At 44.0% G+C, this 24,053-nt stretch overlaps 1 protein-coding gene across 2 annotated transcripts in view; it reads right to left on the bottom strand.

Annotated features, from left to right (window-relative positions):
- LOC110492564 (potassium voltage-gated channel subfamily D member 3) overlaps window positions 1-24,053 on the bottom strand; it is a 269,073-nt gene that overhangs the window by 38,182 nt on the left and 206,838 nt on the right. For both annotated transcript variants that reach the window (XM_036947565.1, XM_036947566.1), the window contains exon 3: window positions 91-259. In XM_036947565.1, coding sequence (XP_036803460.1) covers window positions 91-259 — 169 coding nt within the window. The remainder of the gene's footprint in view (window positions 1-90; window positions 260-24,053) is intronic.

Here is a 24,053-nt window from a genome sequence, read left to right as displayed (position 1 = left end):
GCTCTTCTCCGGGGGAGAGTGGGCTCGGATGGCTCCCTGAACTAGAGGTCTCCAGTCCAAACCTCTGAGGTAGTAACAAACTATGTTTACCTGCATCTTCTGCGCCCGTCTTTTGTCAGCTCTCTGGTTTTGGTGGTAGATGCGGCTGAAGTTGGACACAATGACTGGGACAGGCAGGGCAATGACCAACACCCCGCTCAGAGAACAGATAGAACCAAATATCTTCCCCGCAATCGTCTTAGGAACCATGTCTCCATATCTGCAAGGAGAGAGAGAGAGAGTAGAGTAGAGCGAGAGAGAGAGAGAGAGAGAGAGAGAGAGAGAGAGAGAGAGAGAAGAGGGAGAGAATGAAGTAGAGAGGGAGAGAAGGGAGTAGAGCAGGAGAGGAGTAGAGAGGGAGAGAAGGGAGTAGAGAGGGAGAGAAGGGAGTAGACAGGGAGAGAAGGGAGTAGAGCGAGAGAGAAGCAAGGAGAGAGCGAGAAGGAAGTAGAGAGAGAAAGGAGGGGAGAGAGAAGCGAGTAGAGAGAGAAGGGAGTTAAAAGAGAGAGAAGGGAGTAGAGAGAAGGGGGTAAGGAGAAAGAGAAGCGAGTAGAGAGAGAATGGAGTAGAGAGAGAAGGGAGTTGAAAGAGAGAGAAGGGAGTAGAGAGAGAAGGGAGGAGAGAGAGAAGGGAGTAGGGAGAGAAGGGAGGAGAGAGAGAAGGGAGTAGAGAGAGAGAAGGGAGGAGAGAGAGAAGGGAGTAGGGAGAGAAGGGAGGAGAGAGAGAAGGGAGTAGAGAGAAGGGGGTAAGGAGAAAGAGAAGCGAGTAGAGAGAGAATGGAGTAGAGAGAGAAGGGAGTTGAAAGAGAGAGAAGGGAGTAGAGAGAGAAGGGAGGAGAGAGAGAAGGGAGTAGGGAGAGAAGGGAGGAGAGAGAGAAGGGAGTAGCGGAGAGAAAGTAGTTGAGAGAGAGCAGGGAGTTTAGAGAGAAGGGAGTAGAAAGAGAGACAAGGGAGTAGAGAGAGAGAGAAGGGAGGGAGGAGAGAGAGAGAAGGGAGTAGGGAGAGAAGGGAGGAGAGAGAGAAGGGAGTAGGGAGAGAAAGTAGTTGAGAGAGAGCAGGGAGTTTAGAGAGAAGGGAGTAGAAAGAGAGACAAGGGAGTAGAGAGAGAGAGAAGGGAGGGAGGAGAGAGAGAGAAGGGAGTAGGGAGAGAGAGAAGGGAGGAGAGAGGGAAGGGAGGAGAGAGAGGGAGAAAGACGTTAGTTCAGATGGAGTTAATTCACACAGAACAGACCAAAATGCATTCAGACTTCTTTCAATAAGGAACATTCACACACTGTTCTGAGTTGCGCTAGATAGATGGAACATCAGCCCTTCCACACAGCTCTCTCAGAAGAGACCTTAACCTCCTCAGTCAGTCTGCCTCCAGTTGATCCTCTCAGAGACTTCAGTGCTTTCATTAGGTGACAGGAGAAAATATCAACCTTTGGGAGCGCAGACCGGAAAAGAGAGGAAAGCAGAGGGGAGATGGGAGTGGAGGGGAGCGGAGTGGAAGGAGAGAGGAGGGGAGAGGGGAGCGGAGTGGAAGGAGAGAGGAGGGGAGAGGGGAGCGGAGTGGAGGGGAAGGAGAGCGGAGGGGGATAGGAGCAGGGTGGAGGGGAGGGGAGCGGCGAGGGGAGAGGAGGGGAAGGAGATCAGAGGGGAGAGGAGCAGAGAGGTGAGGGGAGTGGAGCAGAGAGGAGTGGAGGGGGAGAGGGGAGCAGTTGGAAAGAGAGCAGAGGGGAGAGGAGCGGAGGGGAGAGGAGCGGAGGGGAGAGGAGCAGAGGGGAGAGGAGCGGAGGGGAGAGAGGAGTGGAGAGAAGCAGAGGGGAGAGGAGTGGAGGTGAGAGAGGAGTGGAGAGAAGCAGAGGGGAGAGGAGTGGAGAGAAGCAGAGGGGAGAGGAGGGGAGAGGAGAGGAGAGGAAAGGAGCGGAGCGGAGGAGAGAGGAGCGGAGGGGAGAGGAACGGAGGGGAGAGGAGCGGAGGGGAGAGAGGAGTGGAGAGAAGCAGAGAGGAGAGGAGTGGAGAGGAGCAGAGGAGAGGGGAGAAGAGGGGAGAGAGGAGCAGAAAGGTGAGGTGAGGGGAGTGGAGGGGAAGAGAGTGGAGTGGAGGGTAGAGGGAAGTAGAAGGGAGGGGGGAGTGGAGGGGAGAGGGGAGCAGAAAGGTGAGGTGAGGGGAGTGGAGGGGAAGAGAGTGGAGTGGAGGGTAGAGGGAAGTAGAAGGGAGGGGGGAGTGGAGGGGAGAGGGGAGTGGAGGGGAGAGAGAGGTGGAGAGGAGAGGGGAGTGGAGGGAAGAGGTGAGGGGAGGGGAGAGGAGCAGATGGGAGAGGGGAGCAGAAAGGTGAGGTGAGGGGAGTGGAGGGGAGAGTGAAGGGGAGAGGGAGGTGGAGAGGAGAGGGGAGTGGAGAGTGGAGTGGAGTGGAGGGGAGAGGGGAGCAGAAAGGTAAGGGGAGTGGAGGGGAGAGCTTCTACACCTGCATTGCTTGCTGTTTGGGGTTTTAGGCTGGGTTTCTGTACAGCACTTTGATATATCAGCTGATGTACGAAGGGCTATATAAATACATTTGATTTGATTTGATTTGAGAGTGGAGTAGAGAGGAGAGAGGAGTGGAGAGAAGTGGAGGGGAGAGGGAAGTGGAGAGGAGAGGAGGGGAAGAGGGAAGTGGAGGGAAGAGGGAAGTGGAGGGGAGAGGGAAGTGGAGAGGAGAGGAGTGGAGAGAAGTCGAGGGGAGAGGGAAGTGGAGGGGAGAGGGAAGTGGAGGGGAGAGGGAAGTGGAGAGGAGAGGAGTGGAGAGAAGTGGAGGGGAGAGGGAAGTGGAGGGGAGAGGGAAGTGGAGGGGAGAGTGGAGCGGAGGGGAGAGTGGAGGGGAGAGGGAAGTGGAGGGGAGAGGGGAGTGGAGGGGAGAGGAGGGGAGGGAAGAGGAGGGGAGAGGGAAGCAGATGGAAATAGAGCAGAGGGGAGAGGAGAGGAGGGGAGAGGGAAGTGGAGGGGAGAGTGGAGGGGAGAGTGGAGGGGAGAGGGAAGCAGATGGAAATAGAGCAGAGGGGAGAGGAGAGGAGGGGAGAGGAGCGGAGGGGAGAGGTGAGCGGAGTGGAGGGGAGAGGAGAGGGGAGCAGATGGAATGAGAGCGAAGGAGAGAGGAGAGAGGAGGAGCAAAGGGGAGAGGAGTGGAACAGAGCATGCAGGAGCGGAGACGAGGGCTTAGGGAGCCCGGGACATTTTCTAAAATGTAATTTAGCCCATCCAATCTGGAATATTCAGAAGTCAAAAAGCAATCACGGCCGTGTTTCAAATGCAAACACAATTACACTGGACATAATAGATCTGTCCCTTCCCAAGAGGAAGCCACTGTGTCAGAATAAAAAGAGCAATAAAAAGAATACAACTCATTTTAAACGACTAAGGACAGCAATAAAACTCCAGTCTATGGAAAAAGAAACAACTAAACTTTATTTCTAAAGGTGCTTATTTGGTATTCCTGAGTAGAAAGTGTTGGTCATTTGCTTTTATTGGCTTCTGGTGCCAAAGGTATAGGTACCTAGACACAGTCTGACTACAAATTGACTCATAGTCACAAACATCATATGGCAGCGCCAGGCTTTACATATATTTAACGTGTCAGTACAGAAATAATTGCACATTAAAATATTATACAAAATGCAGCATTCTATACAGAAATGTTATCTGGGGCATAATGAGTTGTATTAAACGTGTAATCCATAGCAACAATAATTGCTTTCTCCTAAAGCTGGGCCATAAAATAGCCAGCTTAGGAGTAGCGATACACAAGAGCTCACAACTAATCCTATTTATTCATCACATTAACTAGGATAGAATGCAGAACATTGACATGCACTCTGTTCACAACTAATCCTATTTATTCATCACATTAACTAGGATAGAATGCAGAACATTGACATGCACTCTGTTCACAACTAATCCTATTTATTCATCACATTAACTAGGATAGAATGCAGAACATTGACATGCACTCTGTTCACAGCTAATTGACGCCCTATCAGGGGTGGAGTTACGGTAGCGAATATCCTTTGTATGGCTATACTTTAGGTTTTCTTGTCAGCGTATATTATATCTGTTTTTGCAGCACCATACAGCCTGAGGCCAGAAGAGACAGGACTCTGCTTCGCTCAACTCTAAATCCCAACTTTCCCCAACTATCCAGCCAAAGATGATTAAACAACAACAGCAGCAACAACAACAACAAATGTGAAAATGTACATTTTCAAGGCTTAACTTCTATAAACATAACATAACATAAGGCCAAACAAAACCCACTATGTGTTGTTACTTTAGAAGTACATTGTTTTGTGTGGATTCTTTGTGTGAATAGGATCATAATGTGCAGATATAGGACATGTGCTGTCGCATGGGGAGCCTCAGACAGACAAAATGGCGGCAGAGTGAGATCAAAGAAGGCATCCAGTTAGACGTCCCACTCCCCATCCATCCATCTCCTTCTCCCTGATGGGATGCATTATGCTGTGTAGAGCCATCAGGGAACTCACACACTGAATTCATCAGAGATAAGTAAGGAGAGAGGTTGCTCCTCAAACTACCATACAGCTCTAATGGTTTTCCACTCCGAGTAATAACACACACACACACACACACACACACACACACACACACACACACACACAAACACACACACACACACACACACACACACACATACACATACACATACACATACACACGCATACACATGCACGCACACACAAACACACACACACACACACACACACACACACGCACGTACACACAAACACACATACTGCTTTGAAAGACAAAATGAGAGCAATTTAATGGAAGTGCCATAGAGTTGAGTACTTCTGTAGTAATTCCCCCCCCCCCCCCCTTCCTCCACTGCGGCAGGACCACACAAAGCCTCACAGATGTACTTCTGGAACGATTGGATTCCAGTTGAGAAAATAATGTGTTCCATTTATTCCATTCATTTAAACCCATCTGGACTGACAGCCTAAACAATTTGGAACGTTCTTTGGTAACACTATATTTTAAGAGTCCATAATAAACGTAAGGCATTTACAAACACTTTTCTAACCATTTATTAATCATTACTCCCACATTTGAAAACGTTAGTAAGATGGCGCCAACAGAGATGGTCGCCTCACTTTGAGTCCTTAGGAAACAAGGCAGTGTTTAGTTTTTTTAAATATATTATTTCTTACATTGTTAGCCCAGGAAATTTCAAGTGTTATTACATACTGCCGGGTAGAACTATTGGATATAAGAGCGACGTCAACATACCAACATTACGACCAAGAATATGACTTTACCAAAGAGGATCCTTTGTTTGGACCTCCACCCAAGACAATGGATCTAATCCCAGAGGCTGACCCAAAACAACGTCGCTGCAGGAGAGGTAGCAGGAGCGGCCTCCTGGTCAGACTTCGAAGACGTGTACACCACCCACCGCTTCCAAGCATATTACACGACAATGTCCAGTCTCTAGACAACAAAGTGGATGAAATTAAGGCAAGGGTTGCCTTCCAGAGAGACATCAGAGATTGTAACATTCTCTGTTTCACGGAAACATGGCTCTCTCGGGATATGTTTTTGGACTCAGTACAGCCACCGGTTTCTTCACGCGACGCACCGACAGAAACAAAATTCTCTCTGGTAAGAAGAAGGGAGGGGGTGTATGCTACATGATTAATGCCTCATAGTGTAATCATAACAACATACAGGAACTCAAGTCCTTTTGTTCACCTGGCCTAGAATTCCTTACAATCAAATGCCGACCACATTATCTCCCAAGAGAATTCTCTTTGATTATAGTCACAGCCGTGTATTGTCCCCCCCAAGCAGATACCTCAACGGCCCTCAAGGAACTTCACTGGACTCTATGTAAACTCGAAACTATATATCCTGAGGCTGCATTTATTGTAGCTGGGGATTTTTATAAAGCTAATTTGAGAACAAGCCCCCCCCCCCCCCCCCCCCCAATCAGAATCCATGCTTCAAGTTTGTTTTGATCACGCGGACTGGGAAATGTTCAGGGAAAACTCAGAAAATAACTCGGTGAGTGAGTTTATAAGGGAGTTTATTGGAGATGTTCTACCCACTATTAAAACCTACCCTAACCAGAAACCATGGACAGATGGCGGTATTCGCGCGAAATTGAAAGTTTGAACCACCTCATTCAACCATGGAAAGATGTTGGGGAATATGGCAGAATATAAACAGTGTAGTTATTCCTTCCGCAAGGCAATCAAACAAGCGAATTGTCAGTACAGGAACAAAGTGGAGTCGCAATTCAACGGATCAGACACAAGACGTATGTGGTAGGGTCTACAGGCAATTGTGGACTAGAAAAAGAAAAGCAGTCACGTCCCCGGCAGCGAAGTCTTTCTTCCAGACAAACTGAACACCTTCTTTGCCCGCTTTGAGGATAATACAGTGCCACCGATGCGGACTGCTACCAAGGACTATACTCAGCCTTGTCTCAGGATGGTACATGTAGGTTGGTGGTTGAAGATATTCCTCTAGTGGTGTGGTGTGGGGGCTGTGCTTTGGCAAAGTGGGTGGGGTTATATCCTTCCTGTTTGGCCCTGTCCGGGGGTATCATCGGATGGGGCCACAGTGTCTCCTGACCCCTCCTGTCTCAGCCTCCAGTATTTATGCTGCAGTAGTTTATGTGTCGGGGGCTAGGGTCAGTTTGTTATATCTGGAGTACTTCTCCTGTCTTATCCGGTGTCCTGTGTGAATTTAAGTATGCTCTCTCCAATTCTCTCTTTCTCTCTTTCTTTCTCTCTACCAGAGGACCTGAGCCCTAGGACCATGTCTCAGGACTATCTGGCATGATGACTCCTTGCTGTCCCCAGTCCACCTGGCCGTGCTGCTGCTCCAGTTTCAACTGTTCTGCCTGCGGCTATGGAACCTGTTCACCAGACGTGCTACCTGTCCCAGACCTGCTGTTTTCAACTCTCTAGAGACAGCAGGAGCGAAATACTCCTAATGATCGGCTTTGAAAAGCCATCTGACATTTACTTCTGAGGTGCTGACTTGCTGCACCCGCGACAACTACTGTGATTATTATTATTTGACTATGCTGGTCATTTATGAACATTTGAACATCTTGGCCATGTTCTGTTATAATCTCCACCCGGCACAGCCAGAAGAGGACTGGCCACCCCTCATAGCCTGGTTCCGCTCTAGGTTTCTTCCTAGGTTTTGGCCTGTCTAGGAAGTTTTTCCTAGCCACCGTGCTTCTACACCTGCATTGCTTGCTGTTTGGGGTTTTAGGCTGGGTTTCTGTACAGCACTTTGAGATATCAGCTGATGTAAGAAGGGCTATGTAAATAAATTTGATTTGATTTGAAGGACTGCGGATCCCCCCCTCCTTCTCCGTGGCCGACGTGAGTAAGACATTTAAACGTGATAATCCTTGCAAGGCTGCTGGCCTAGATGGCATCCCTAGCCACCTCATCAGAGCAGACGCAGACTAGCTGGCAAAGATAACTGAACTAAATGACTATCGCCCGTAGCACTCACTTCTGTCATCATGAAATGCTTTTAGAGACTAGTCAAGAATCATATCACCTCCAACTTACCTGCCACCCCTGACCCACTTCAGTTTGCATACCGCCCCAACAGGTCCAGAGACAATGCAATAGCCATCCCACTGCACACTGCCCTATCCCATCTGGACAAGAGGAATACCTATGTTAGAATGCTGTTCATTGACGACAGCTTAGCATTCAACACCATAGTACCATCCAAGCTCATCATAAAGCTTGAGGCCCCGGGTCTCAACCCCGCTCTGTGCAATTGGGTCCTGGACTTTATGACTGGCAGCCCCCAGGTGGTTAAGGTAGGAAACAACATCTCCACTTCGCTGATCCTCAACACTAGGGCCCCACAAGGGTGCGTGCTCAACCCTATCCTGGACTCCCTGTCCACCCACAACTGCGTGGCCATGCACGCCTCCAACTTAATCATTAAGTTTACAGACGACACAACAGTAGTTGATTACCAACAACGACGAGACAGCCTACAGGGAGGAGGTGAGGGCACTCGGAGTGTGGTCTCACTGAAAGAACCCCTCACTCAACGTCAACAAAACAAAGGAGATGATCGTGTACTTCAGGAAACAGCAGAGGGAGCACCCCCCCCCCCTATCCACATCAACAGGACGGTAGTGGAGAAGTTGGAAAGTTTTAAGTTCCTCGGTGTACACATCACAGACAAACTGAAATGGATTTTACAAACTTCACCACAGTGTGGTGAAGAAGGCGATAGCGCAAATTTGGCTTGTCACCTAAAAGCCTCACAAACTTTAACAGATGCACAATTGAGAGCATCCTGTCAGGCTGTATCACCGCCTGGTACGGCAACTGCTCCACCATCAACCGCAAGGCCATACAGGTCCGCACAACAAATCACCGGGGGCAAACTACCTGCCCTCCAGGACACTTACAGCACCCAATGTCACAGGAAGGCCAAAAAGATCATCAAGGACAACAACCACCCGAGCCACTACCTGTTCACTCTGCTACCATACAGAAGGCGAGGTTAGTACCGAGAGACTGAAAAACAGCTTCTATCTCAAGGCCATCAAACTGTTAAACAGCCATCACTAACACAGAGAGGCTGCTACCTACATACAGACTTAAATCACTGGCCACTTTAATAAATGGATCACTAGTCACTTTAAATAATGCCACTTTAATAATGTTAACATATCTGTATTTTATACCATCTATTGCCTATACCGCTCAGCCATCGTTCATCCATATATTTATATGTACATATTCTTATTCCATCCCTTTACATTTGTGTGTATAAGGAAGTTGTTGTGGAATTGTTAGATTACTTGTTAGATATTACTGCACTGTCAGAACTAGAAGCACAAGCATTTCCCTGCTCTCACATTAACATCTGCTAACCATATGTATGTGACCAATAACATGTGATTTTATTTGATTTAGTTCTTCACATATGTATACATATATTTCCTTAAACATCCTGTGTTGTGTGCCTATTCTTTTACCAGTGATATGTTCTAGGCTATTTTGAGACCTAATTAAAGAGCATCAGGTACTGCAGGAATGTCTACCAATGGCATGTCCATATTTTTATGAGAAATTACACTGGTCACCAAAACATTTATAAAGTAAATCATTTTTGATTAGGGACTGCGAAAATACTTAACTAATGATTAGTAAATGGTTTTACATGTGAGAGTATAAATGGTTTATTAAAGTCCCTTAAAATGAAATGACACATTCTTCACACAGCTTTAACCTAGTATGGGTTCGACATGCTTCTAAAATGTTTCCCCTAAAGCCGGCATAGTCCTATGGACTAGACAGAATAACATCGACGCTGTCAATAAACACCTATGGCACATTGTTATTTCTGCGGGAGATTCACAACAACCACTTTCAAGTCCTTCTGTTCTGGATCCTCCACTGTCAACACTGTTTCATATACACCAAGGCACAAACCTCATATACACTATATATACTAGAGTATATACTAAAGTATTCGGATACCCGTTCAAATTAGTGCATTCTGTTATTTCAGCTACACCAGTTGCTGACAGCTGTATAAAATCGAGCAAACAGCCATGCAATCTCCATAGACAAACACTGGCAGTAGAATGGCCGTACTGAAGAGCTCAGTGACTTTTAACGTGGCACCGTCATAGGATGCCACCTTACCAATAAGTCTGTTCGTCAAATTTCTGCCCTGCTAGAGCTGCCACGGTCAACTGTAAAAGCTGTTATTGTGAAGTGGAAACTGTTAAGAGCAACAACGGCTCAGCCGTGACGTAGTAGGCCACACAAGCTCACAGAGCGGAAGCGGGTAGCGTGTAACAAACAATTGGACTCTCTGGAATGATGAATCACGCTTCACCATCTGGCAGTCCGATGGTGAATCTGGGTTTTGCCAGGAGAATGCTATCTGTACTAATGCATAGTGCCAACTGTAAAGTTTGGTGGATAGGGAATAATGGTCTGGGGCTGTTTTTATGTTTCGGGCTAGGCCCTGTAGTTCCAGTGAAGGGAACTAAGGGGCCTATGCTACAGCATAGAATGACATTGTAGACGAAAGGGAAGGCCCTTTCCTGTTTCAACATGACAATGCCACCGTGCACAAAGCGAGGTCCATACAGAAATGGTTTGTCAAGATCAGTGTGGAACAACTTGACTGGCCTGCACAGAGCCCTGACCTTAAACCCATCGAACACTTTTGGGATGAATTGGATTGTCAACTGCGAGCCGGGCCTAATCACCCAACATCAGTCCCCGACCTCACTAATGCTCGTGGCTGAATGGAAGCAAGTCACCGCAGCAGTATTCCAACATCTAGCGGAAAGCCTTTCCTGAAGAGTGGAGGATGTTATAGCAGCAAAGTGGGGGACCAACTCCATATTAATGCCCATCATTTTGGAATGAGATGTTCAATGAGGAGATGGCCAACATACGTTTAGTCCTTGTAGTGTATCATATTCAAGCTCTGTCTCTAAATTCATTACTATGATGGTTTATGTGAAGGAGAGTTTTCATTCACACCAGGCCAAGGAGCATCTCGTTAGTGGCGATGTGGACCTCTTAACGAGGTGAGATGATCATTAGAGTGTAGACAAACAGTGAGGTCACTGCTCTGCTGTATCACACACACACATATCCACAGACTCCTCATCAAAGAATGCTTTTATACTACAACTATTAGTTAAAGTTCCGCATCAATCAATGTTCCACATACAAATACAAACACACACCTGTACAGCTATCAAACTGATCTAACCAGAGATCAATCCAAGCTACAGATACAAGAAGATGACCTTGTCCCCTCTTTATATTATAGGATAGTACCGTAAGAGTCAATCTGGGTCCTAGGCTAGCAGTCACAACCCTGGAGACAGTTTCCTCTAGCTAGCTGAGCAGTAATAGGTTTTTGTAGCCAGTCACAACCCTGGAGACAGTTCCCTCTAGCTAGCTGAGCAGTAATATGTTTTTGTAGCCAGTCACAACCCTGGAGACAGTTTCCTCTAGCTAGCTGAGCAGTAATAGGTTTTTGTAGCCAGTCACAACCCTGGAGACAGTTTCCTCTAGCTAGCTGAGCAGTAATAGGTTTTTGTAGCCAGTCACAACCCTGGAGACAGTTTCCCCTAGCTAGCTGAGCAGTAATGGGGTTTTGTAGCCAGTCACAACCCTGGAGACAGTTTCCTCTAGCTAGCTGAGCAGTAATGGGGTTTTGTAGCCAGTCACAACCCTGGATACAGTTTCCTCTAGCTAGCTGAGCAGTAATAGGTTTTTGTAGCAGTCACAACCCTGGAGACAGTTTCCTCTAGCTAGCTGAGCAGTAATGGGGTTTTGTAGCCAGTCACAACCCCGGAGACAGACAGTTTCTTCTTAGCTAACGGGTTTAATGGGTTTAAGTAGCCATGCTTTGATTTCTCATCTCATAATGAAATCAACCACTTCTGTCACAGTCTGCTGGAGATGACAACTCACACACTTACACACCAACAAACACACACGTTCCCATTCCATTCACTTAGGAGATGGAGAGAGATATTCACACATTAGTCACACAGTTTAGGAAATGCAAACAAAATATGTTGTCCCTTCAGCCAAAGGAAAATCAACCAAACCAAGAATGCTGTTCCGTTCGATGAGAAAAAAAGAGGGAAGTGGGAAGCTTCCGTTTAAAAATGACAAACTTCAGTAGCCCTTTCAAACCTAAAATAGTTTTACATTTCCTGAATTGCATTTCTGAAAAGCGTTAAATCCATCATATTTTTTTTGAGGGGCAGAAACATTATCCAATTAAGAAAATGTATTTCAAAAGAACAGGATAGCATATTTTAAGTTTTATTTCATTACTAGTCTTTGCTTAGTAGCCTGGGCTATATGCTGCAGCGTGGTCACGTGTGGACTGCATTGAACGGAGCTTATTCTTGGAAAGGAACATTTCTAAAGAAATTCTATGAAATTCATACTTTGAAATTCACTTTCCCGCAGATCTAAGGTCTGGAACACGCCAACTACTTAAATGAGGTAATACAGATATCATCTCAGAAACCTATCTTCCGTAAATGATTCACATCCCCTTTGAACAGATAATCATACTCATCTGAAAGTCTTCTGTAATGGAATCACATCAAACCCAGCTACAAACCTAATACTACAGAGGAAAGACAAATCTCCCTCTAATAGCCACTCCAAAGGGCCAAGCTGACCTGGTGTGTTTGTGTGTGCGCTCTGTGATACTATCTTTTGGACATCACCAGACACCATGGAGAGAGAGACAAGGGCTGATATCAGAGATAATACACAGAGAGTGTGTGTGTGGTAATAAGCAGTGTTTGTGTGAGTGTGTGTGTTTCTGTGTGTGGGTGGTAATAAGTGGTATTAGGGTATACATTTCTCTCCAACCCACCAGGATAACAGTTAGTGATTGCCAGCTTCCCCAATAGTCTAAGAGAGGGAGGGAGAGAGGTAGTGAGTAATGGAGAGAGAGAGAGAGAGTGAGAGAGAGAGAGAGAGAGAGAGAGAGAGAGAGAGAGAGAGAGAAGAGCAAGGGATATAGAAATGAAAAGAGGGCTGAGGAAGAGAGGAATAGAGAGAATGAGGAAGGAATAGAGAGATGGAAAGAGAGAGAGAAGAGCAAGGGATATAGAAATGAAAAGAGGGCTGGGGGAGAGAGGAATAGACAGATGGAGAGAGAGAGAGAGAGAGAGAGAAGAGCAAGGGATATAGAAATGAAAAGAGGGCTGGGGGAGAGAGGAATAGACAGATGGAGAGAGAGCACTTTACAACAAATACGTGACATTTTTATGAGTCAGTCAGTCATATCACGTACATTTTTCACGTGAACAAATCATGAAAAATGTTGCATGGGAAAAACAGACACGTGAGTCAGACACGTGAAGTTTCATGTTTATTTTTCACATGGCTCAGACATGTCATGCCCTAATATTTCATATGTGTTATATGTTTCATATATGTGCTTGTATAACTGGCAGGATTGGGCTCTGAGTCTCCCACAGGAGAAGCCAACATCTTGACCATTCAACAAAGAGGGGCAACACTAATTTTGAAGTTGCAGGCTTCGCAACCATGACCGAACCATAACTGATGTCAACTAGGACTGTCAAACAATTCAAAAGATGTAATCGAGTTTATTGCAGTATTTCTTGCGATGAATCATGATTCATCAAATCAAATTCATAATTTGTTAGAATTGAGCTGTAATTTTTTTTTTTTGTATACAGAAAGCATTAGAAGAATACTGACAGTTTGATTTTTGCCAAAAGTCAACCTGTTTTGACATTGCATGTTTGTGTTTAGCTGTATAGATTGTGTATTTTGGATGTTTTCAGTGTATTTTGAATGCTTTCAGACAATGCGCAATGAAAAAATGTTGCAGAAATGTCAACTTGAATGAACTGATTAACTCAGACAACTTTTTACAGAATGGCATTACAGAGCTTGCAATTCCATATGTGGAAACATTGCTACTACAACATGTTAACACCACATTTTCACATGTGAGGATAACACTATTTCACCACCACATGTGAACTTGCAATTCCACATGTGAAAGTTAGATTTTTTTGCTTCTTATATGCGAAACTGCAAATTCGATTTTTACACGTGATTGATTTTCACATGTGAAATTGCATATCCAATTTTCATGTGAGTTGAAAACGTTTTTATTCTCACGTGAAAAGGTGATGTTAACATGTGAACTTAATACATGTGAAAACTTAAGACGTGAAAAAAGTTTAAGCTCAACATGTGAAACTACAAATTTGACTTGTTTTTTTGGTAAGGGTTATGTAGTTTCCCTCCGACGCCACACTTCCTTCAACAACACCCTTCTGCTAGGACCATAATCCCCTGCTGCCGCTGTGGCTGGTGACCCCACAGGACTATGTCACGGCTGTGTGTGTGTGTGTGTGTGTGTGTGTGTGTGTGAACGCGTGTGTGCAACAGCAAATAAGTAAGAACAGAAACAAATCCCAGACTTCTCACCAGTAAAAAGGTCAAGGTGAAAACACACAGATAGAAAAATTGCAGGTGACACCTCCAGTTCATTTAATCCAGTATGCTGGCTGGCTGTCACTCTGAGTTTTTGCGAGGAGAGAGTGGGAAACAAGGAGAGACAACAACATTACAGAAAGGAAGGGGCACTATGACCACAGCCCAGTAGCTCAGGGGTTGGGAGGGGGGCTGTCACTCTCAGGGGGAGTATCATCTGTCATGATTTCCTGCTGAAATGAGAGTCAGCGTAGTAGAGAGAGGAGCAGGAACTATTCAGAACCACGGAGAGCTCCTATACAACTATCGCAGACAGGGTACTCACATAAACAAACTCTTTAAGAGTGGTTTGACATTTCAGTCAGTAAGTCAGTCAGACAATCAGTCATTAAGTTAATCAGTCAGTCACTCAGTCAGTTAGTCAGTTAGTGACTCCAGACAGAGAGAGAGAGACTAGACTTTTAATGCTCTTTATTGAGACATTCTACCCTCCACCTTCTGTACACAAAATGGCGCCGATAGAGATGGTCGCCTCGCTTCGCGTTCTTAGGAAACTATCCAGTATTTTTTTTTTCATGTATTATTTCTTACATTGTTACCCCATGAAATCTTAAGTCTATTACATACAGCCGGGAAGAACTATTGGACATAAGAGCAACGTTAACTTACCAACATTACAACCAGGAATATGACTTTCCAGAAGTGAATCCTCTCTTCGGACCACCACCCAGGACAAAGGATCTAATCCCAGCAGCTGACCGAAAACAACGGCGACGCAGAAGGTGGCAGACGGAGCGGTCTTCTGGTCAGGCTTCGGAAACAGGCACATTACTCACCGCTCCAGAGTATACTACTCGCCAATGTCCAGTCTCTTGACAACAAGGTATATGAAATTAAAGCAAGGGTTGCCTTCCAGACAGACATCAGGAATTGTAAGAAGAGGAAGGGCGGGTGTGTACTTTATGATGAACAACTCATGATGTAATCATAACAACATACAGGAACTCAAGTCCTTTTGCTCACCCGACCTAGAATTCCTTACAATCAAATGCCGGCCATTCTACCTACCAAGAGAATTATCGTCAATTATAGTCACAGCTGTGTACATCCCCCCTCAAGCGACTCTATGTAAACTCAAAACTATATATCCGGAGGCTGTTTTTATTGTAGCTGGGATTTTAACAAAGCAAATTTGAAAACATTCACCCCTTTAGATTTGTGTGTTAGATATTACTTGTTAGATATTACTGCACTGTTGGAACTAGAAGCACAAGCATTTCGCTACACTCGCATTAACATCTGCTAACCATGTGTATGTGACCATGAACATCTGCTAACCATGTGTATGTGACCAATAACACTTGATTTGATTATATACAAAACACTTAGAGACAGAGAAAGAGACAGAGAAAGAGACCGAGAAACAGAAAGTGATGCTGTTTATACCAACTCTGTGATACTGAGGGCCTGATTTATGCTGTTATCTGTAACTGTGAGCAGTAAAACAGCAGGGGGCTGTTCAGATAAGATCTTACACCCCTCCTCGTCTCTGCCCTGCTGTCAACACAACCCCTGGTTTAACATGTCCTCAACAAGACTCCCTCAACAACATCTTCACTGTGGATTAAAATGTCTTTAACGTAGGCTAGGTTCTGTATTAGATACATGAGAAAGCTCTCATCGCCCCTCCAGCCAGCACTTGAGAGCTGAAATAATGAGAAGGGATTGACTGAGACTTGGCTTGGGGCAACTCATCACTGGATCAGTGGGGTCCCGTGGGATAAGTCAAGCAGTGAACAAAATTAACCCACACTGTTAAAATCTTTGTTAAGGGCTTTTCATCTTTTTTAGATGGACAACAGAAGTTCCTCCTGTTTCAGGGTACTAGTCAGTGGAGGCTCCTCAGAGGAGGAAGGGGAGGACCATCCTCCTTAGGGAATTTCATAATTTTTAAAATATTGAAACTTTAAAAAAGTTATCCTTTTCGATTAAACTATACTAAATATATTAATTTCTCCAAATAACTTATCAAAACATACTGTTTTGCAATGAAGGTCCACGGTAGCTTCAACAGCACCCTCTAGGGTAGCATCATGGTGTAACCGGAGGACTGCTATTTTTCGTCCTCCTCTGGCTACATTGACTTCAATGCAAAACCTGGAAGGCTCATGGTTCTCACCCCCTTCCATAGACTTACACAGTAATTCTGGCAACTTCTGGAGGACGTCCTCAAACCTCTTGCAGTATGATCTTATCCATCCAATCAATGGATCAGAGAATTACTCTAGTACTGAAAGCATAAGCTACAGCTAGCTAGCACTACATTGCATAAAGAGTGGTGAGTAGTTGACTCAAAGAGAGAGAAAGACAATAGTTGAACAGTTTTAAACAAATGATGTTCCTCAAAAATTAAGCAGAAGAATCAGAGAGAGAGAAAGAGAGAGAGAGAGAAATATATTTTATTGCATTTTTTCTTCTTCTTAGTTTACCTTTGACTTATTTAGCTAATGCAGCTATAATTTAGTCTGCTCATCAACCTGACATAAACAGAGAGGAATGATATTTATGTTAGATAGCTGGCTAAGGCTATCACAACAACTCTTCCAAGTCAAGGTAAACTATCAGTTTTATGAATTTATTGCCACATGGCCCACCGGTGTAACTGCCCAACTTCTTGCTGTACAGTGTACCGTGTGATTGTACACATGGATTGGATTGAGGGACTACAAACGCATTAGTTCTAGTTTGTTGAGTATAACGTTAATATGGTGACAACAATGTAGGCTGTGTAGTGGTTAGGGGTTATGGTATGAATGTTTGGATTGGAGAGATTTTTTTATCTTGGTCACAGAGAGCTGTTGTGTTGTGCACTGAAGTCCACAAGCAAAGGGAAAAGATGTGAGGAGGAGATAGATAGATGTGAGAAGAAATTATATAACGAGCAAAGTGATGATGCTGTATGTGGCTGCTATCAAAGTGAACTGTGTGTGTGGGTGATCAGGGATGTATTCATTCCATCGATTCTGGAAAATGTTTCTTAAACGGAAGCAAACGGAAGCAAATGGGGAGGGACCTACATGAATTTGTCCAATGGAAACTAATGGAAAATTGAATTTTCCAATGGAAAATTGTTTGGACTAATGATCACACCCCAGATCAGCTACAGTGCCTTGCGAAAGTATTCGGCCCCCTTGAACTTTGCGACCTTTTGCCACATTTCAGGCTTCAAACATAAAGATATAAAACTGTATTTTTTTGTGAAGAATCAACAACAAGTGGGACACAATCATGAAGTGGAACGACATTTAATGGATATTTCAAACTTTTTAACAAATCAAAAACTGAAAAATTGGGCGTGCAAAATTATTCAGCCCCTTTACTTTCAGTGCAGCAAACTCTCTCCAGAAGTTCAGTGGGGATCTCTGAATGATCCAATGTTGACCTAAATGACTAATGATGATAAATACAATCCACCTGTGTGTAATCAGGTCTCCGTATAAATGCACCTGCACTGTGATAGTCTCAGAGGTCTGTCAAAAGCGCAGAGAGCATCATGAAGAACAAGGAACACACCAGGCAGGTCCGAGATACTGTTGTGAAGAAGTTTAAAGCCGGATTTGGATACAAAAAGATTTCCCAAGCTTTAAACATCCCAAGGAGCACTGTGCAAGCGATAATATTGAAATGGAAGGAGCATCAGACCACTGCAAATCTACCAAGACCTGGCCGTCCCTCTAAACTTTCAGCTCATACAAGGAGAAGACTGATCAGAGATGCAGCCAAGAGGCCCATGATCACTCTGGATGAACTGCAGAGATCTACAGCTGAGGTGGGAGACTCTGTCCATAGGACAACAATCAGTCGTATATTGCACAAATCTGGCCTTTATGGAAGAGTGGCAAGAAGAAAGCCATTTCTTAAAGATATCCATAAAAAGTGTCGTTTAAAGTTTGCCACAAGCCACCTGGGAGACACACCAAACATGTGGAAGAAGGTGCTCTGGTCAGATGAAACCAAAATTGAACTTTTTGGCAACAATGCAAAACGTTTTGTTTGGCGTAAAAGCAACACAGCTGAACACACCATCCCCACTGTCAAACATGGTGGTGGCAGCATCATGGTTTGGGCCTGCTTTTCTTCAGCAGGGACAGGGAAGATGGTTAAAATTGATGGGAAGATGGAAGGAGCCAAATACAGGACCATTCTGGAAGAAAACCTGATGGAGTCTGCAAAAGACCTGAGACTGGGACGGAGATTTGTCTTCCAACAAGACAATGATCCAAAACATAAAGCAAAATCTACAATGGAATGGTTCAAAAATAAACATATCCAGGTGTTAGAATGGCCAAGTCAAAGTCCAGACCTGAATCCAATCGAGAATCTGTGGAAAGAACTGAAAACTGCTGTTCACAAATGCTCTCCATCCAACCTCACCGAGCTCGAGCTGTTTTGCAAGGAGGAATGGGAAAAAAATTCAGTCTCTCGATGTGCAAAACTGATAGAGACATACCCCAAGCGACTTACAGCTGTAATCGCAGCAAAAGGTGGCGCTACAAAGTATTAACTTAAGGGGGCTGAATAATTTTGCACGCTCAATTTTTCAGTTTTTGATTTGTTAAAAAAGTTTGAAAAATCCAATAAATGTCGTTCCACTTCATGATTGTGTCCCACTTGTTGTTCATTCTTCACAAAAAATACAGTTTTATATCTTTATGTTTGAAGCCTGAAATGTGGCAAAAGGTCGCAAAGTTCAAGGGGGCCGAATACTTTCGCAAGGCACTGTAGATGCAGGCACTGTGTCACTGTCTGTCATCTTGATTACTCTAATTTGTCTATCGAACTTTCATTTGTAGGCTAGGTTGTATCAACCTCATGATATAGGGCACATTTGAGTATCATGTAGTAGAATATATCTATTGATGTCACATTGAGCTGGGTGAATGGAATATGAATTACAGTCATCCAATATACTGTGATAGAAATATGGCCATGCTCGTTAAAACAAATATTGTCCTCCCTCATCTTGAATGGCACGAACCACTAATGGTACTGTCTGTAGACTTTCCATTTGAACTCTGGGTATTACACCAGGAAGGTGTTGTAATGAAACCATGGAAACAGCAACAATCTAGCTAAAGCAGTGCTTGACTTGGGCAGGAGCTCACTGGAATTCCTGCACTTAAATATAAACAGTACCGACACTCAAAATGAGTACTGACACCTATTTCTGTCCAAGTCAAGCACTGAGCTAAAGGGAATGTTGTAGCTAGTCCATATGGCATGAAGATTGATGTTGTGGAAGGAACATTGCTGCAAAGCCAGTGGGCATGGAGACAAACAACAAGCCGTTTAGAGTACAACAAGGTTAAACACAGTCATTACCAAACACCCTGACTGGGGTGAGTCATTACCAAACACCTTGACTGGGCTGCTGAGGTTTGGCACTGAGCCTATGCCAAGCAAGCTACAAAATGGTGTTTGGATATTTTTGGCTGCCAGGGTATCTGTTGGCTTATTTTTATCTCATGCCTCTCATCTGAATACTCTGCTGTTTATTTTGTAGCAGTGCTTATAGGTTGTAGTTATTTGGTTTGGTACCTTGTAGGTTTCAGTATCCTGTTGTGGCAGGGCTTATACTGTAGTTTCTGCAAAAATATTGTCTCGTGAAGTAGAATGCCCATGTCCATGATAAAACTAGTTCCATACATGCCCTCTGACTTTCTCTCTAGTGTTGTTGGTTGTAATGGGATACCTGCACAACGTCAAAAAGCGATTTCTGGGTAAGGTTCACGGCATTCTGCTTCCGGCCAACTACTTCCTATTGGTTAGCCATTAGTCATATATTAGCATTGCTAGAAGTATTGTGTAAATACTGCAAAAATACATATAATATATATATTTTATATAATAGTAGTATAAGTAGTATAGCATAAGTAGTGTTGTGTGTTTTGTTAGTTAGCTAGCTAGCTTGTTAGTTTCTTCAAATCTAGTATTTTCAAATTCAACTATTAACGTTAGCCAATGATGGCAACTGGCACTTATGGTAATGTTAGCTAGAGTCGTTAGCTGTTGGAGAATAAAATCGTCATGAAGAGGATCAAGACATGAAGAAAGATAGGGTAAAGTTTCAGAGAAGAGAGGTCAGCTCTTCAGAACATTGCTGTGTGACGCTGTGCAGCTACTCTGCCAAATTCTCAAGTCTGTCATTCCACTCTTTCCCTGCCGATGATGAGCTACAAAAGAAGTGGGGATTAACATCCGGTGAGGCAACTTCACCATTGGCAAAAGCTCCAAGATCTGTAGCAAGCATTTTTTCCTGAAGACATGGTGGAGCCTAGTCTGGGAGGGCTACGTAATCTGAGGAAGGGAGCTAATAATTGGAACAATTATATTATTCAGTCACAGGCGAGTCACGGGTGAGTGTTTGGGATAGGATAGAGAGACCTATCCCCCATCACACTATCACAACATCCCATATACACTTCCTGATGAACTCAGTCGCCGTGTCCGTGTAAGCGTCAATGTTATTCTCAGAGGCTACCTGGAACATATCCCAGTCCGTTAAAATCCCCAGCTACAATAATTGCGGTCTCAGGATATGTGGATTCCAGTTTGCATAAAGTCCAGTGTAGTTCCTTGAGGGCCGTTGACGCGGAATATACATGACTGTGACTGTAACCGAAGAGAATTCTCTTGGGAGGTAATACGGTCAGCATTTGATGGTGAGGTATTCTAGGTTGGGTGAACAAAAGGACTTGAGTTTCTTTATGTTATCACAATCACACCATGAGTAGTTAATCATGAAGCATACACCCCACCTTTCTTCCTCCCGGAGAGTTCTTTATTCCTGTCTGTGCAATGAACTGAGAACCCAGCTGGCTGTGTGAACAGGTTCAGGATGTCCTGAACGAGCCATGATTCCTTGAAACAGAGTATGTTACAATCCCTGATATCTCTCTGGAAGGAGATTCTCGTCCTGAGCTCGTCTCCTTTAATGACTGAACATTAGCGAGTAATGTACTCGGATGCGGTGGATGGTGTGCCTGCCTCCTGAGACGAACTAGAAGTCCACTCTGAATACCTCTTCTCCACTGGCGGCGACTCTGAGCAGCCTCTAGGATGAGTTCAATTGCCCTGGGGGGTACAAACTAAGGATCCAATTCAGTAAAGTTGTATTCCTGGTTGTAATGCTGGTGAGTTACCACCGCTCTGATATCCAAAAGTTATTGTATGTAATAAAACAAAAAATGTTCTGGGCTAATAATGTAAGAAATAACACACACAAAAAAAATATTACGATATTACACATTCTCTAAAACAATGTCAGAGGAGGCTTATGGTAAAGAAATTAACATGAAATTCTCTAGCAACAGCTCTGGTGGACATTCCTGCAGTCAGCATGCCATTTGCACGCTCCTTCAAAACTTGAGACCTTTGTGGCATCGCATATGTGTGACAAAACTTCATATTTTAGAGTGACCTTTTATGTCTCCAGCACAAGGTGCACCTGTGTAATGACAATGCTGTTTAATCAGCTTCTTGATATGCCACACCTGTCAGGTGGATGGATTATCTTGAAAAATTAAAAATGCTCACTAACAGGAATGTAAACAAATTTGTGCATTTGAGAAAAACAAGGTTTTTGTACAGTTGAAGTCGGAAGTTTACATACACTTAGGTTGGAGTCATTAAAACTAGTTTTTCAACTACACAAATTTTTGTTAACAAACTATAGTTTTGGCAAGTCGGTTAGGACATCTACTTAGTGCATGACACAAGTAATTTTTCCAACAATTGTTCACAGACAAATGATTTCACTTATCATTCACTGTCTCACAATTCCAGTGGGTCAGAAGTTTACATACACTATGTTGACTGTGCCTTTAAACAGCTTGGAAAATTCCAGAAAATTATGTCATGCCTTTAGAAGCTTCTGATCGGCTAATTGACATCATTTGAGTCAATTGGAGGTGTACCTGTGGAGGAATTTCAAGGCCTACCTTCAAACTCAGTGCCTCTTTGCTTGACATCATGGGAAAATCAAAAGAAATCAGCCAAGACCTCAGAAACAAATTGTAGACATCCACAGTCCGGTTCATCCTTGGAAGCAATTTCCAAATGCCTGAAGGTACCACGTTCATCTGTACAAACAAGAGTACGCAAGTATAAACACCATGGGACCACGCTGCCATCATACCGCTCAGGAAGGAGACACGTTCTGTCTCCTCGAGATGAACGTACTTTGGTGCGAAAAGTGCAAATCAATCCCAGAACAACAGCAAAGGACCTTGTGAAAATGCTGGAGAACACCAGTACAAAAGTATCTATATCCACAGTAAAACGAGTCCTATATCGACATAATCTGAAAGGCCGCTCAGCTAGGAAGAAGCTAAAAACCACCATTAAAAAAGCCAGACTACGGTTTGCAACTGCACATGGGGACAAAGATCCTACTTTTTGGAGAAATGTCCTCTGATCTGATGAAAGAAAAATATAACTGTTTGGCCATAATGACCATTGAATGTGTTTGGAGGAAAAAGGAGGAGGCTTGCAAGCCGAAGAACACCATCCCAACCGTGAAGCACCGGGGTGGCAGCATCATGTTGTGGGGGTGCTTTGCTGTAGGAGGGACTGGTGCACTTCACAAAATAGATGGCATCACGAGGTAGGAAAATTATGTTGATATATTGAAGCAAGATCTCAAGACATCAGTCACAGGAAGTTAAAGCTTGGTCGCAAATGGGTCTTCCAAATGAACATTGACCACAAGCATACTTCCAAAGTTGTGGCAAAATGGCTTAAGGACAACAAAGTAAAGGTATTGGAGTGACCATCACAAAGCCGTCAAGGTATTGGAGTGGCCATCACAAAGCCCTGACCTCAATCCTGTAGAAAATTTGTGGGCAGAACTATGTGTGTGCGAGCAAAGAGGCCTACAAACATGACTCAGTTCCACCAGCTCTGTCAGGAGGAATGGGCCAAAATTCACCCAACTTATTATGGGAAGCTTGAGGGAGGCTACCCGAAACGTTTGGCCCACGTTAAACAATTTAAAGGCAATACTACCAAATACTAATTGAGTGTATGTAAACTTCTGACCCACTGGGAATGTGATGAAACAAATAAAAGCTGAAATAAATCATTCTCTCTACTATTATTCTGACATTTCACATTCTTAAAATAAAGTGGTGATCCTAACTGACCTAATAGAGGGCATTTTTACTAGGATTAAATGCCAGGAATGGTGAAAAACTGAGTTTAAATGTATTTGGCTAAGGTGTATGTAAACTTCTGACTTCAACTGTTTTACTGTATTCTATTATACTGTATTTAGTCAATGCCACTCCGATATTGCTCATCCTAATATTTATGTATTTCTTAACTCCATTATTTTACTTGTGTATTGTTGTGAATTGTTAGATACTACTGCACTGTTGGAGCTAGGAACACAAGCATTTTTTGCTATACCCACAATAACATCGGCTAAATAAGTGTAAATGACGAATCAAATTTGAGTTGATTTGACAACCGCAGACCACGTGTAACCACGCCAGCCCAGGACCTCCACATCCAGCTTCTTCACCTATGGGATCGTCTGCGACCAGCTACCAGGACAGCTGATGAAGCTGAGGAGTGTTTCTGTCTGTAATAAGGCCCTTTTATGGGGGAAACTCATTCTGATTGGCCTGGCTCCCCAGTGGGAGGGCCTATGCCCTCACAGGCCCACCCATGGCTGTGCCCTTGCTCAGGCATGTGAAATCCGTAGATTAGGGCCTCATGTATTTATTTCAATTGACTGATTTCCTTGTATGAACTGTAACTCAGTAAATTCATTGAAATTGTTGCATGTTGCGTTTATATTTTTGTTCAGTATAGTTGAAACATTCTGTTAATTAATATGAATAATACTTTTTTTTTAAATAATGTAATTTATCTTAAAATACTATGTTAATTTAAAGCGATTGAACAGTACTTTGGTGACTTTGGTAACAATATT

This window comes from Oncorhynchus mykiss, chromosome 16 (assembly GCF_013265735.2).
Source record: "Oncorhynchus mykiss isolate Arlee chromosome 16, USDA_OmykA_1.1, whole genome shotgun sequence".
NCBI lineage: Eukaryota > Metazoa > Chordata > Actinopteri > Salmoniformes > Salmonidae > Oncorhynchus > Oncorhynchus mykiss.
This window is presented reverse-complemented; position numbering and strand designations above follow the sequence as displayed.